Genomic DNA, 14249 nt, shown 5'->3' on the forward strand with positions numbered 1-14249 from the left:
CACATGAAGAGACCACTTACTTCTCAGGTCTGATGCCTGCCTTGTGATACACGCACATTATTTTATTAGCCACCGTTTCTCACCCAGGTTCCCTGAAGGACTGCAGGAAATCGCTGAATGGCTCTTGCGGTGGTATACTCTAGTATACCATACAGTGTGATGATCAGAATCAACAAACAGAAGGGCAATGAAAGTGAAAAAAGTCGCTCAGTCGTGTCCGATTCTTTGCGACTCCATGGACTCCATGGAATTCTCCAGGCCAGAACACTGGAGTGGGTAGCTGTTCCCTTCTCCAGGGGACCTTCCCAACGCAGGGATTGAACCCAGGTCTCCCGCATTGCAGGAGGAAACCAGTGAACTGTTCTTGTGGCGTATACTCTAGTCACCCATAAATTGAAAATACCATACAGCATGATGATCAGAATCAACAACAGAAGGGCTAATAAGGCACACCAAATAATCACTGGTGACCTCAGCAATTTTATTAACAAATTTATTTCCCTAATTGGGTAACGTATCTCAGTGCTTGACTCGAGTGCATTGTAATAGGTTTCTACACTGCAGGAGAAGGAATTAATTAGAACCATTTGCTCTCAGTTCTGCATTTACACTGTCCACCCATCTTGTAAACATTGAACCTGGTTTCCTGGGTCCTCCAGGGGCCTCTCTTCTAACTCCCCCACCCTACCCACCCCACCCCCAATAAATAAATAGAAAGCAAAGAGTGCAAGTTCACATCTTCCTTCTGCGAGGTCCACCCCCACCAGAAGCTGCACTTCATGGTCAGAATCTGGCAGAATCATCACTTCCCATAGAACCTGCCCTTCCATGGGCAAAAATGGGGAGGCTGGAGTCTCCGTTTGCCAGTGCTGTGTCTGGGATTTTCCTTGTCCATTTGGAACCTGGGGTCAGAGCTGGTGAGATGGAAGCTCTGTCTCACGTCTCCCTGCCCCACCTACCGCTTTGAGGAAGGTAAGAGACATTACTAGCCTCTGTCTGCCCCAGGAGCCAGCAGCCCATGCGAGCAGAAAAACCATAAACTCGGGAACACATTCTTCTAGGCTTCTTTAAGTAAGATTTTTTTTTTCCCTCACAGTTTGTGAAAGTGCAGCATGACAACAAGAAAGCGTCCTTCAGTGCAAGTGCTGCAGAATCTCGCTGTGACGCTGGCCCCTAACTCCTCTGCAGCTTTCCTTACTCCAGAAAAGCACCATTTCATACCCACATGCAGCCTGTAAGGGCCAGCATGAGCACAAGATGCCAGGGTACATGCATTACCTCCAGAGTTGGTGTCCTTAGCAGCTGTTAGTATAGCCTGTCATGTGGAGAGATGGCTTTTGAACATAGATATAATTATTACAGACCCATCTCAGGGGGGTCTAGACTACCAATAGGTCCCCTTGGAGGGCTCTTCTCCGGAAAAGTCCGGATGGGCCCAACAAGTCTCACTGTCCCTCATGAATACGTTGCAGGATCTGGATGAGGTTTTCCAGGCCAAAGATATAGCCTGGATCTGGTCCATCATAGGTAGTGTGTTCATTCCAGGAGCCTTTGTATGTTGTGTGAGCAAAGTCGATCATCCGGACGTCGACTTTGATGACACTGCTGCCGTGGGGCGTCTGTGGAGTCTCCTGCCCATCGTAGATGATGAGGAGAGAGCTAGAGTAGAACCGGTATGAACTCTGGCTCCTAATGACGGAGAGGAGGGCCTGGAGCTGGTGCTGGATGGGCTCCAGCAGCTCCATTCGGAAGCGGGTCCCATCGTGCAGGAACTGGTAAAGCGCTTGCCTGAAGCCCTCCACCGAGAGCTTTCTTCCGTAGTACTTGTCTTTGCAGAGAAAGTGCTTCTTATCGGTTTGATAAACCTTACATTAAAAAGAAGATAGAAAATATTAAGAATTGCAAACTTAAAAAAAAATAGAAATCACGTCTGCTACAGAGGCAGCATCTGAAGAAAACTTAATACAGAAACACATTTCTAGAGATGCCGAGCAGGAATGGCTGCAGTGACTGGCAAGACAATCTTTCACCAAGACCAGTGTTAATTTTACACTTAAAAATGTTTTCTGTGCAAGGCGTTAATAGAAATCCAAGGTCCAAAGATCCTTCATCCTACAGAGGTGACCCTCTGCCCATGAGGAAAAGGTTTGGATCTCCTTTCTTGTGAATTTCCAATGTCAACCACCAAATCATGATTTAAGTCCTGGCTTCTGGCCCTCTTCAAACATTAGCAAACCCAAGCCAGAAAGGTTTAGTGGGAATCTGAAATCACAGCCAATGGCCTTGGGAAGCCAAGTAAATTAAAATTTCCCCCAACAAAGTTTATGAAGTCCTTTCTCTGCAGAGTCTGAGGAAACTGTAATGGCTCCAGGGGTGGAGCAGGGTGAATTGTTTGAAGATGGAAAGACAGGCTAGATCAGGTGTGCCTGGAGTTTTCAGGCGGCGGGTGATGTTGAGGGGAGCCTGGATGGAGCAGGCTCTGCGGGCTGGTGGCGCCTCTCCTTGGCACCAGCTCCTCCCCGGTCCCCTGTCACGTCTTGGCCACCAGAACGAAGCAGATGGAGGAGAGATGCTGATGGGGGGAACAGTGGCAGCCGCTCCCATTTCATTCAGATGGCAGAGGCTGAATGGAGGCCAGCGGCTGGCACGGCCAGAGGGTGGACTTGGCACCCCTCCGCCTGGCACACCTGGGAAGGGCTGCCTGTACCTGGCCATGGCAGTTTCTCAGGTCTTCCCTGCCTTCAGATCACATGGCATCTTTACAGAAAACACGAGTGGAAAAAAAAAAACCAGAAAGATACGACAGACTTGGTGTTGCCTTTGGAGGGCTGAAGATCAGCTGCTAAATTGGCCCGTCCTAAACACAGGATAGGCCTCACTTTCCAAATAAATCAGATCAATTTCAGAAGGTTTGAGGTCCAGAAAGAAATTCCATTTACACCACAGCGCATCACACTCCATCCTCTCGAGAACTACATTCCAAGCTTTCCTAGGGACATCTGTGCCTCAAATTTATAGATTCGACTTCCAGTTTCAAGGGGTGGCAGTTTCAATTAAGGAAAGCGATAGTGTTTACCATCAAATCCGTGTCTGGTTTTGCTTTGAGTAGATAGATTCTAAGAGGGAACCAGTAGAGAAAGTTTATTTCCTCCTGTTCTCCTGCAGCCCCAGCCACAAGCCACAAGAGACCAGCAAAAATGAAGCGTGGACTCTGGGCAATAAGAAGTCAGCCATTCCTTTGCTGAGCTTTACTGCTTACGACTTTACCATTGCTAACCAGAACAGGTAATAATAAGCAGTAGAAAAGGCAGAGTAAGAAGAGAGAATGGCTGATATGGACTTGAAAAGCTGACTGCCTCCCAGCATCTGAGGAGGAGAGGGTTCAGCCTCATCATTCAAGAGAATGAGGACCCCACGGAGCACACGGGGAAGCGTTCCCTCAGTTCTCTCCCAGCCCTGCTCACACACTGGCATCAAAGGTCTGCGCTCAACATGGGCAGGACTCACGTGGCCAGGGCAGAAAGTTCCAGCAACCAGAGACCCTGAGATGAGTTTAAAACTGGTGGTTTTTTAAATTTTTTTTTAAATTAAATATGTAAAAATTTTAAAAATTAAAAAATTTTTTATTTAAAAATTTATTGATCTACAATGTTGTGCTGACTTCTTCTGTTTAGCTAAGCGACTCAGTTATATATACAGATTCTTTTTCCTATTCCTTTCCATTGTGGTTTATCACCGGATGTTGAATGTAGTTCCCTGTGCTCTACAGTAGGTCCTTGCTGCTTATCATTCTATATATAACACTTGGCATCTGCCAATCCCAATCCTTCCTTCTCCCACCCCTCCCCACCTTGGGAATCACAAGTCTGTTCTCTGTGTGAGTCCATTTCTGTTTCGTAAACGTTCATTTGTGTCGTATTTTAGATTCCACATATAAGTGATATTACATAATATTTGTCTTTCTCTTTCTGACTTACTTTGCCTAGTATGATAACCTCTAGGTCCACCCATACATCTGCAAGTGGCATTATTTCACTCTTTCTTATGGCAGAGTAGTATTGCATCGGGGTCACACAGAGTCGGACACGACTGAAGTGACTTAGCAGCAGCAGCAGTATTGCATTGTGGAGAAGGTGATGGCACCCCACTCCAGTACTGTTGCCTGGAAAATCCCATGGACAGAGGAGCCTGGTAGGCTGCAGTCCATGGGGTCGCTGAGGGTTGAACACGACTGAGCGACTTCACTTTCACTTTTCACTTTCATACATAGGAGAAGGACATGGCAACCCACTCCAGTGTTCTTGCCTGGAGAATCCCAGGGACGGGGGAGCCTGGTGGGCTGCCGTCTATGGGGTCGCACAGAGTCGAACACGACTGAAGTGACTTAGCAGCAGCAGCAGCAGTGTTGCGTTGTATGTATGTTCCACATCTTCTTTATCCATTTATCTGTCAGTGGACATTTAGGTTGCTTTCATATTCTGGCTGTTGTAAATAGTGCTGCTATGAACACAGCGATGCATACATCTTTTCGAATTACAGTTTTGTCTGGGTGCATCCCCAGGAGTGGGATTGCTGGATCATATGGCAGCTCTATTTTTAGTTTTTGAGGAACCTCTGTACCATTTTCCATCGTGGTTACTCCAATTTACATTCCTCCCCAAATGGTGAGATTTTGACACCACTGTCCTGAAAGGTGCTCTTAAAAAAAAAACCCAGCATGTCCTGGATCAGGATATGTGTTTCCTTGGGGAAAGGGGTGCTTGGCCACTGCCTCTGTTGCTCCCACAAAGTGAAGGCAACGGTGTCTGGTTGGGGGACACCCTTGCCTCCAGCGGACCTCCCGGGATGCCCAGTCCCGCGGTTGCCCCACCCCCACCTACCTGCATGCCACAGATGCGCATGCCCAGATGGGCCGAGGTGCTCTGCGCACACTTCCTCATGTGGCGGGCCTTCTTCTCCTCCGAGGCATCGTCCCCGTGCTGCCGGGTCCCCATCTTCAGGTCTAAGATGCAGGGATGCTTGTACTGTGACACGACGTTTTCCAGCAACAGGAACCCTGGTCGCGCAGCATTAAGGAAGGCTTCCTGGGACACAGAGGCCACTTTCCCGCAGGAGGTGGTCAGCGGGCCTCTGAAGCCGGCTGGAGACCCCCCCACCCGCTGAACCCTAGCCCTTCAACCCTGTTTCTTTCACTACAAACCAGCCTGTTGTCTCTATGAAGAATTCAAGGCATTGACTTTGCAGGCTGCTCTCATAAGTCCATTTTTTTTAGGGAGAGTTTATTAGGATGTGAGCTTCTGTTCCTTTCCCTTTTTGCTCTGAGGTTGAAATTTAAATGCAGGCATGAAATCCCTGGCAGGCCATGCCCAATTTACATTTTATGGCAGAAAATATGAAGGCTAAAACCTCCAGTCACTGAATGGGCCAGTACCTTTTGGGAGAAGTGCCTTGATATTAGCTTCAGAGATGAGTTGCAGGAATATTAATTTCAGCCGAATAATTATCCTGCAAAAAGCTTCTTAGGGATGCAGATTGCCGATGTCTTAGTAAGTACCTCAAAACCAGCCACCAGTTTGTGGGAAGGAGCCTAGTGGTGACAAAGGGGGACTTCCAAGCCTGAATATGCTCCCTGAGTGTGTGGCAAGCAGAGGGGGACAGGGGAGTACCTCTCCTAAGGGTCCACTCCGCAGGTCCCTCCCTAAGAGAGGGGCCATGCTACATTCTCACCCATCAGCTCCGTGATGGCTGTGGGGAGGATTGGGAGCGTAAAAAGGAGGTTGAGGTATGGGAACCCACCCACTCACTGAGTCCCCCTGGCCCTGCTTCAGTGCAGCAATCATGTTTCCTAACTGCCCACAGAGACCCCAGCCCTGCCCATCCTCACCGCCCAGGTGGCAGAGACATGACCAGTGACCCAACAGAGGCACTCAGTTCACCCCCCACCCCACCCCCATCTGCCTTCCCCAGCCTCTGACTTCTCTTTGCTTTCCTGGTGGCTCAGGAGGTCAAGAATCTGCCTGCAATGCAGGAGACACAGGATATGCAGGTTTGATCCCTGGGTCAGGAAGATACTCCGGAGGAGGATATACTCGTGCCTGAAAAATCCCCTGGACGGCGGAGTCTGGTGGGCTTAGAACCCAAAGGGTCATGAAGAGCCGGTCACGACTGAGCAACCGAGCACAGCACAGCTCTCCTCCAGGGGCCAACTTGGAGGGCTGTGCGTCCCACTCTCCCTGACATCCCTGTCTCTCCCCGGCCCTGCCTCAGCACGGTTGTCTCGGTCACCCCCCCTTGCCCCTGCCTCCCCCACAGCAGCGTGCATGGTGGGCGGGCAGGCAGGCGGGGATACGGTGCCGCTTGTTCTCCGGGTACTCGGCACACAGGCGACTCAGGTGGGCCTGGTGGCAGTGGAGACCCCATGGGTTAAAGCTTCCCTTCTCCGTCAGGTTCCCATTCGCGTCTTCCACCAGCGAGGGGACTTGGGCCTTGAGGTGGAGCTCGGACCTCAGGAGCGCCGTGGCCGGGCTGTAGGCGAGGGGAGCACATGGCAGTCAGGACCTCGGTGGCTGGCAGGGGCCGTGGACTGCCCCTGACTACCCTCCAGGATGCCCCCCAGGACCTTGGTGCCTCCCTGTCCCGCTCAGGCCCCAGACCCCAGGCCAGGCTAGGCTGCCGGCCTCGCTGGGTCTCTCTAAAGTCCAGAATAAGTCACACAGCATAGCGGGGGCAACCCTGCCTGGGATCAGAAGGCTGGGGGTTAGGCTGTGGGGGTGAGAACCACAGATCCACGGTCCACCCTCCTGCCCTCTACATTTCAGCTCCCCGGGTCTGTAGCAGGGAGATAATACACACCACTTCCTGACCTTCCTGACGCCAAGCCAGGAGGCTTAATTAGAATCTGCTGCGCTCCCTGGGGAAGGGAGGTACTTTCGTTGTATTAGCTCCCTTTTGTTTCCCATAAATGTTTAAAATTCCCCAGGGATGCCTTTCTTCTGAGAAAGGTCAGCTAACACCATCAGAGGTTTCGGAGACCTCTCCAAGGACCTCAGGTGCCCTGAGCTGCCTGCGTCTCCAGGGCCCCACTGGCCCCTCTCTCCTCACCTCGACTCGACCGCTAAGGAAAAGGATTTCCGAGAGGCATTAGCCACACTTTTTCCTTTATGTCAACTATTCTGGGGCTTCTGCTCTGCACATCTCCCCCCTCCAGACACACTCCATGGTCTCAGTGAAATAGATATTTAATTAAACAAATACACATTGAATGCCTTCTCTGTACAGGACTCGGCACGCTCACCCACTTTCGAGAAGAAATGCATTGAAATCCTCCCTCTGGAAGTGGCACCAAAGAAAATGCATTCCTTTCTTTGGTCACAGGGGTTCTGCTAGACAGAGCCCTCATCTGAATTTGTCATTTTCTCGACTCTGGCCCCAAAGGGGAGCCGGTGGCCTTGGCACGGGCGTGAACGGTGCTGGTCCCCACTAGGGACGCGCAGCCCGGCTTCCGGCATCCTGCCACGTGGCCTCACCTCTCCTTGAGCGAGTGTGCCCGCTGGGGGTGCTGCCACTGGGCGAGGGGGAGGGCGCTACCGCCAGTGGTCTGCTGGAGGGTCTGCCATATGGCCACCGCTGCCGACTCCGTGGAGACCGTGAAGGGCCCCCGGTTCTCAGTCAGGGGGTTGGCAACCAGGCTGAGACGGCCGCGGCTGTCCTTCTGGAGGTGCACGGTGATGGTGCCTGCAGAGGGGGAGGGGTGGACATGGTGCGATGTCCTTTCGAACCACAGTTTAATGGCAGTGGTCAACCTGCCCCCTTCCCCAGCTCCTTTCTCTAGAAAGCGCTCTGGGGACTGGCCTGACACAGATCCTACTCTGGAACGAGCCAGAGCCCATGGAGCCTGCCAGAAATGGCCGTGGGCTGACGCTTGCACAGGCCCTGCTTCGTGGCCTCTCCCTGCCCCTTCACGCTTGAAACAGGGCAGCTGCGTGCATTTATTTCATCCTCGCATTCCTGCTCCTTTGGGCACAGCCCACATCACCCAGGCACCCCATGGCACCCCATGGCACCCCATTCGGGTCCAGCCTTGGGGCATCTGAGCTGGTCCTCTGCAGAGAAGAGCCCCACCTGTGAGTGGCAGGGAGGGAAGTCGGGGAGGGGGGGTGGCGCATCTCTTTCTGTCTCCTTCATCACCCTTGCCTTCTCCTCCATGTAATCATGATCTGAGCAGCTTCTTCCAGGAAGCCTTCCTCTAACAGCCTCCTGCCGCCCGGGCTGCCCCTTCACCATCCTTCCCGTATCCTTGGCTTTCACACTGAGACATGTGATACACACCCCATGAGGATTATGGACAGAATGTGGTTCTTTGGTAGAAAATAGAAGGAAAGTGAGATTTTTCCAACGGTACCTTCTAACCATCCGTGTTTGTGTTTGTTTATTTTGGCCATGTCACAAGGCTTGTGGGACCTCAGCCCCCCAACCAAGGATTGAACCTGCAGTTCTAACTACTGGACTGCCACGGAACTCCCTAACCCCTGGTGTTTGTAATCCAAGCGTGACCTCCTCCTCTGGACGCTGGCTGTGACAGCAAAGGACATGCGGACCCCCCAGGAACCCGTGCACTAGCCGGGCTTCTCCTCTGGGACGTTGGCCAGGCCAGGTCCTAGGCTCTGGCTGCACATTCACGGCTCTGTGGTCATCCCCCATGGACTTCTTGCTCTGAGGGCAGGGTCCACGCCTCCCTCCGTGGGGCCTGGCATCCAGTGGGTGCCCAGCCTTGCCAGAGTCCCGGTGAAGCCGGAAGGTACAATTGATCACAGCCCAGGAGACTGCCACACGAGTGGTTTTATGAAAACTGGCTCTCTGTAAAGTCCTTGATGCCCCCTCTCCCTGCAGCTGGCGCAGTGACGACTCCTCTTGGCTCTCTCACCTAACACCCCGCTCTCCATCTCTCTCCACCCTGCTTTGTGCCTGAGGGGCTGACTCTAGCGTGTACCTGTGGCTTCCTCGCCTGCCAGTTGGGCCAGTGAGGGTCACCGGTGATAGACAGGGGGAGAGGAGGAGAAAGGCTGGGAGCTGCATCCCCCGGCTTCCCTCCCTGCTGCCCCATGGCTCTGCGCTGTTTCGCTGTGGCCTCCTTCTCTCCAGGTCAGCTCCACCATGCCCTCACTTGGCCTTTCCAGCCCAGGGGTGGCTGTAGCTTTCCCGTCCCGCTGGTCCCTGGCTGCCTCGCCATACCTAGCTGTTTCCTCTCACCTCTTTTTTGTTGGCCACGTGACATGAGGGATCTTATTTCCCCAGCCAGGAGCTGAACCCGCGCCCCTTGCAGTGGAAGCACACTCTTAACAACTGGGCCATCAGCAAAGTGCCCCCAGTTGCTCCCTTCATCCTGTGTGCAGTTCTGCCGATAGACCCTTAAAGAATACTCTTTATTTAACCCCCTGGCACATACCACTCATTTTCTGCTGGGACCCTGGCGGGTGGGAGAGTGCCTGCGATCGCATCCTCCCAGGCGTTTATTACCTCCCCCAGGCACTGGGTCACCTTCCTGGCCTCTAAGTGGTCATTTCTGCTGAGCCAGCCGCCGGAGCGGCTGCTTTCCCCACGCGCGGTCCTGCCAGGCCCTCCTGGACTGCTCAGCGCAGACACTCCTTTGCAGGGCTGCCCTGTCATTCGCTCTTCAGGCCCATCTACGCCTAGCTCAGCGGTCTCCCCGGGCCAGGCCTGTCATCTCGGGTTCTCAGAGCCCTGATTCTGCGGCCTGACGGTGACCTTCGTTTCCCTCCAGTTCCTTAAAAATTCTGCTCTTCCTTAGCTCATCCCAGACCCTAGTATCCCGTGGAGCAATCGTGATGCTAACGGTCACAGCGCCCTTGAGCGCAGCATGCTGTCCTTCACCTGGACGGCCGCCTGCCTCTCTAGATGGAGCCCACCCGTGCTGTTCTTGCTGGTGAGAGCAGGGGGCTGGTGGCGGCTGGAGACACAGCACAGGAGTGATAACCGCTGCCTGCTCTTTTACACCTACTGTGTGCCAGCATTATGTGAGTTTTGTTTACTGCTAAGTTAGTGTCTATCGCTAAGCCTGCAAGACGTTGACTGTGGTCCCCGAGGCTCAGAGAGATTGAATAACTTGCCCCAGGTCACACGGTCGGTAAGGGTGACGGCTGTGCCAGCCATGACTGTGGGAGAAGGAACAGGCTGCCACACGAAGCCCAGGATCTCTCGGGAGAGTCGGGGTTGTCACGCTGTGTTTCCCCGAGTGTGGCTGGTGAGGACATTCCTGCTGTGTCCCCAGTCACATGTGGCTGGTCATTCTGTTCCGTGGGAGCAAACAGCGAGGCCATGGAGCCACCACCTCATGAGAGGCGATCAGTGTCAAGAAGCCCAGGACATGGTGCTCCGTTTCCAGCCTTGACCTTGCGGTGCTCATCCCGGGAAGGAGCCCCCCCCAGCCCAGGCCCCAGAGCCCACTCTCCAGGTGCCAGGAGAGGGGGAGCCCCACGGCCTCTGTGCTGGTTCTTGGGGAGCTTGGAGCCTCCTGCTCGCTCGGAGAGGCAGGAGGGTGTGCCAGCCAAAGGCAAGACCCTTTTGGATCTCACAAAGTTCAAGTTACCGTCCGGTGGCCCCCCGGCCTTTCCCATTTGTGAGGCTAAGGTGACGGGCCTGCCAGAAATCAAGTTCCTGGGGAGCCCTGGGCCCAGGGGGCCTCCCTGGAGGGACAAGAAATGTGACCTTCACCTGCTTCTCCAGGCTCCAGCTCTGGTCTGATCTCATCTGGTCTGAGTGTCAAAATAGATGGAGGTGAGCAGAGGAGCAAATAATGCCAAACCAGTAAAATTCAAAAGTCATTTCTATTTGTCGTGTCGTCAGGGCGACCCAGCCAGACTCCTGTCTCTGCCTTCTCGCTCCATCTCCCTGCACGCCTCTGCATGGCCATCTCCCTGCACGCCTCTGCATGGCTCCGTGTCTCTCTCTTCCTTCCCTCTCTCAGCTCAGCCCAGCCCTTCCCTCTGAAACCTGGAACCATTGCACAGAGTGTTGTACTAGTCGCTCAGTCGTGTCCAACTCTGTGCGACCCCATGGGCTGTAGCCCGCCAGGCTCCTCTGTCCATGGGATTTCCCAGGCCAGAATACTGGAGTGGGTTGCCATACCCTTCTCCAGGGGGTCTTTCCAACCCAGGGATTGAACCCAGGTCTGCTGCACTGCAGGCGGATTCTTTACCATTTGAGCCACCAGGGGAGCCCCATAGCTCACAGCGACCTTGCAGTCTCGAGATGCCTGTCCTTGACAAGAGCAGCCACTCAGTGGGATTCAGATTCCCTGAGGTTTGGATTGTTTCTTTGTCAAGAGCCTTGTTGGCCCCAGCCTGGCCTCCAGCTCGCCTTGGCTGTCTCAGACGCCCACGGGCTTCCAATACACTGCTGCCCCTGCCCAGCCAGGCGGGTGGGAGACCCCAGCCCCATCTGCTTACTCACCAGCCCCCCAAGCACCTCGACTGTGTCAGCTGGGCAGACGGGAGCGCTCCCTGACACACCCAGAGCATCTCAGCAATTCCGATTTGGCCGAGCAGCTTCCGTGAATATTCTGTCATGTATTTATTTTTAAGCTCATGAGGACATTAATTCGCCGACGTCTGTAATATGAACCTGGCTCATCCATTACCCAGCTGGACCTAGGAGCGTGTCCTCGCTCGCCCGAAGCCGAGGGGAGGAGGGACAGTTTCAAGATGCTCTCATGCCCAAGGAGTCCAGGTGCTCTCCGGGTCCAGGGAGGCTGCCCCGGGGAACGCAGTGCCTGCCCAGCACCCCAAAGCCATCAGCGTGCAGGTGTGAGACGGAAGAGGGTGGGCTCCGGGGCATGTGGCGGCCACATCAGCAACGGCTCCTCTTTCTGGGCTGGTCCCCTCAGGATGGAAAGGGAGACCCCTGCAGCGGCCTTGTGGGCACTTGACTCACTAGCTAAGTGACCCTGGGCAAGTCACTCCCCCTCCCTTGTTGGGCTGGACGGTTCCAAGCACTGGCGTCTAGGGAGTTGTCTCTGCAGGATGGTCGTTGGAAGAGCGGGGCTGGGGGCCGAGTGGCCACACTCGGGAGCCAGACTTGAATCCTGGCTCTGTTCTACTGGCTGGGTGGCCTGAGGCAAGTTGGGTGACCTTTCTGGGCCTGTTTCTCCCCCCATGAAGTGGGGACAACGGGAGTGTCTTTCTTAGAGTGTTGTCAGGGTTAAACAAGTCAATCACAGAAACAACTTCTAGGGTGTTTGGCACTGAGTAAACGCTGAAGGTTGACCAATAGTACTTTTCTTGATTTTTTTTTTGGTGGGGTGCTGCATTGAGCCATATTTGGGATCTTAGTCCCTAACTAGGGATCGAACCCGTGCCCCCTTGCAGGGGAAGTGCAGCGTCTTAACCACTGGACTGCCAGGGAAGTCTTGGCATTACTTTTCTTATCGGGGGAAGGAAAAAGCCTGCACAGCCCAAGGCCCTTCAAGGGACCCTTTCCCATCCCCAGACCCGACCTTCTTCCCTCCTGCCCCAGGGGTCTGAGGGCACACAGGCCTCACTTCTGGGCCTTTTTCTAGTGTCTCCTCACATGTGTGTTTCCTCGGGTGGCGCCTGCACCCTGGCACCGGACAGCCCGTGGTATGGCAGATGAGGGGATCAGCGTTCCTCATCGTCCAAGCCTTGTGTTTGGGTGTCAGGCCATCCCATGGGCTCCACCTCACCCTCACGCACAGCCGGGCTGCATGGTCTCCCCTGATGGACGTCCTGGGCCTCCCTGATCCGGCCTCTCCTGACTTGTTTGCAATCATAGTCTCCAAGTGAGGACTCAAATTAATCTACGGAGTTAATGGGGCTCCAAGGCGGGGCGGGGGGTGGGTACCAGGATGGGCCCAAGCTGAGAGGGAAGCAAGGCAGAGGAGTAGTCTGGACAGCTGACCAGTGCCCGAGGCTCCCCAGGGCAGGGGAGACGGTGCAGGCAGATGGGGAGCAGGGAGGGCCCTGGGGTGTGGTTCTGAGACCATCAGCTCTTCCACTTCCACGGTCTGCCTGGGGTGGCCCTGGGAGCCAGTCTCAGCTCCAGTGCTGCGTGGGACCAGCGGGGAATGCTGCGGGCAGGAGAGCCCCCCTCCAGAGATCCGGCCGCCCCTCTGCTGGCTTGAGTTCACTTGTGAAGGAACAGCTGTTAACTCCAGCAGATGTTCTGACAAGGTGGGTGGTGACCCACAGCTGATGGGCAGCACCGGTCAGTGTGCACCAGCCGCCACCCCATCTCTCGTGTGTCTTGTGTCAGACTCTTGAGGGGTCCTGGCTGCCCACGACTGAAGCAGTGCCCAGGGCTCACGGCCTTGGGCCCCTCTCAGTGGGTCTGAATCTGGACGCTGAATACAGATTCTGGGCTCTGACCCAGGGATTACGATTCACAGGTCAGGAATGGGGCTTGGGAGCCTGCATTTACACATGCACACACACACACATATCCACATACATACATCAGTGATTCTGGTAAACTTGTTTGACCCCAGATCGTTCTTATGGGAAACACCAATGTATTAGGTTGCCCAAAATATTCGTAAGATGATATGGAAAAACCAGAATGACTTTTTTGGCAAACCAATAGACGGATCCCATCCTTCCCAGTTTTCTCCATCTTTGAAATGCAGGTGTTTTTAAGTGACTTGTCTGAATGTTATCATCGCTTTCACTACAGATATTTGCACAACGAGGGCAGAAGCTTAAGGTCACAGGTCTAAAATCCTTTAAAGGAGGTCTCCTCTCTGAGCATTCCTCACTTTGTGGGGCTGGCGGCTGGCAGAGTCATGTCCTGAGCCCTGAAAGCCACTCTTACCAAAGGCTGGGGGTGGACACAACAGCCTGCCTCATGGATGCCAGCAGCCGCCCAGAGTGCACGCCCCCCGCCACCGGAGGCCGGCAAACAGCAGCCCTCCCCACGCAGCCTTCTCTCCCCAGACCTTGTGCTCAGATCTGAAACACATGCTGGGGGAGCAGCCTGCACTCCGGCTTTGCCCCTGGATGACAGTGGGAATTCTGGCTTCCCAAACACACTGTGAACCGGCTCCTCCATAACCTGTCCCAGACCCAAGGCTCCCGCCATCCGCCTGGGTCACACAAGGAAGGTCTCCACCCGTCCTGTGTCTACCAACCACGGTTGCAGGACCCGGGCACGGCGCACCTAAGGCACAGAGCAGAATGCCCCAAGGTGGGGTGGGGCTGGGGGTCACCTTATCCCGTTCT

The 14249-nt window shown here is 54.3% G+C and overlaps 1 protein-coding gene across 1 annotated transcript in view; it reads right to left on the bottom strand.

Moving 5' to 3' along the window:
• Positions 1–460: 460 nt before the first annotated feature.
• IP6K3 (inositol hexakisphosphate kinase 3) overlaps positions 461–14249 on the bottom strand; it is a 24644-nt gene continuing 10855 nt past the window's right edge. Inside the window, exons 3-6 of the mRNA XM_010848620.1 lie at positions 7527–7734; positions 6350–6525; positions 4881–5056; positions 461–1865 (exon numbers count right to left, since the gene is read on the bottom strand). Coding sequence (XP_010846922.1) covers positions 1446–1865; positions 4881–5056; positions 6350–6525; positions 7527–7734 — 980 coding nt within the window. The 3' untranslated portion in view covers positions 461–1445. The remainder of the gene's footprint in view (positions 1866–4880; positions 5057–6349; positions 6526–7526; positions 7735–14249) is intronic.

The sequence above is a fragment of the Bison bison genome, unplaced genomic scaffold (assembly GCF_000754665.1).
Source record: "Bison bison bison isolate TAMUID 2011002044 unplaced genomic scaffold, Bison_UMD1.0 scf7180017864270, whole genome shotgun sequence".
NCBI lineage: Eukaryota > Metazoa > Chordata > Mammalia > Artiodactyla > Bovidae > Bison > Bison bison.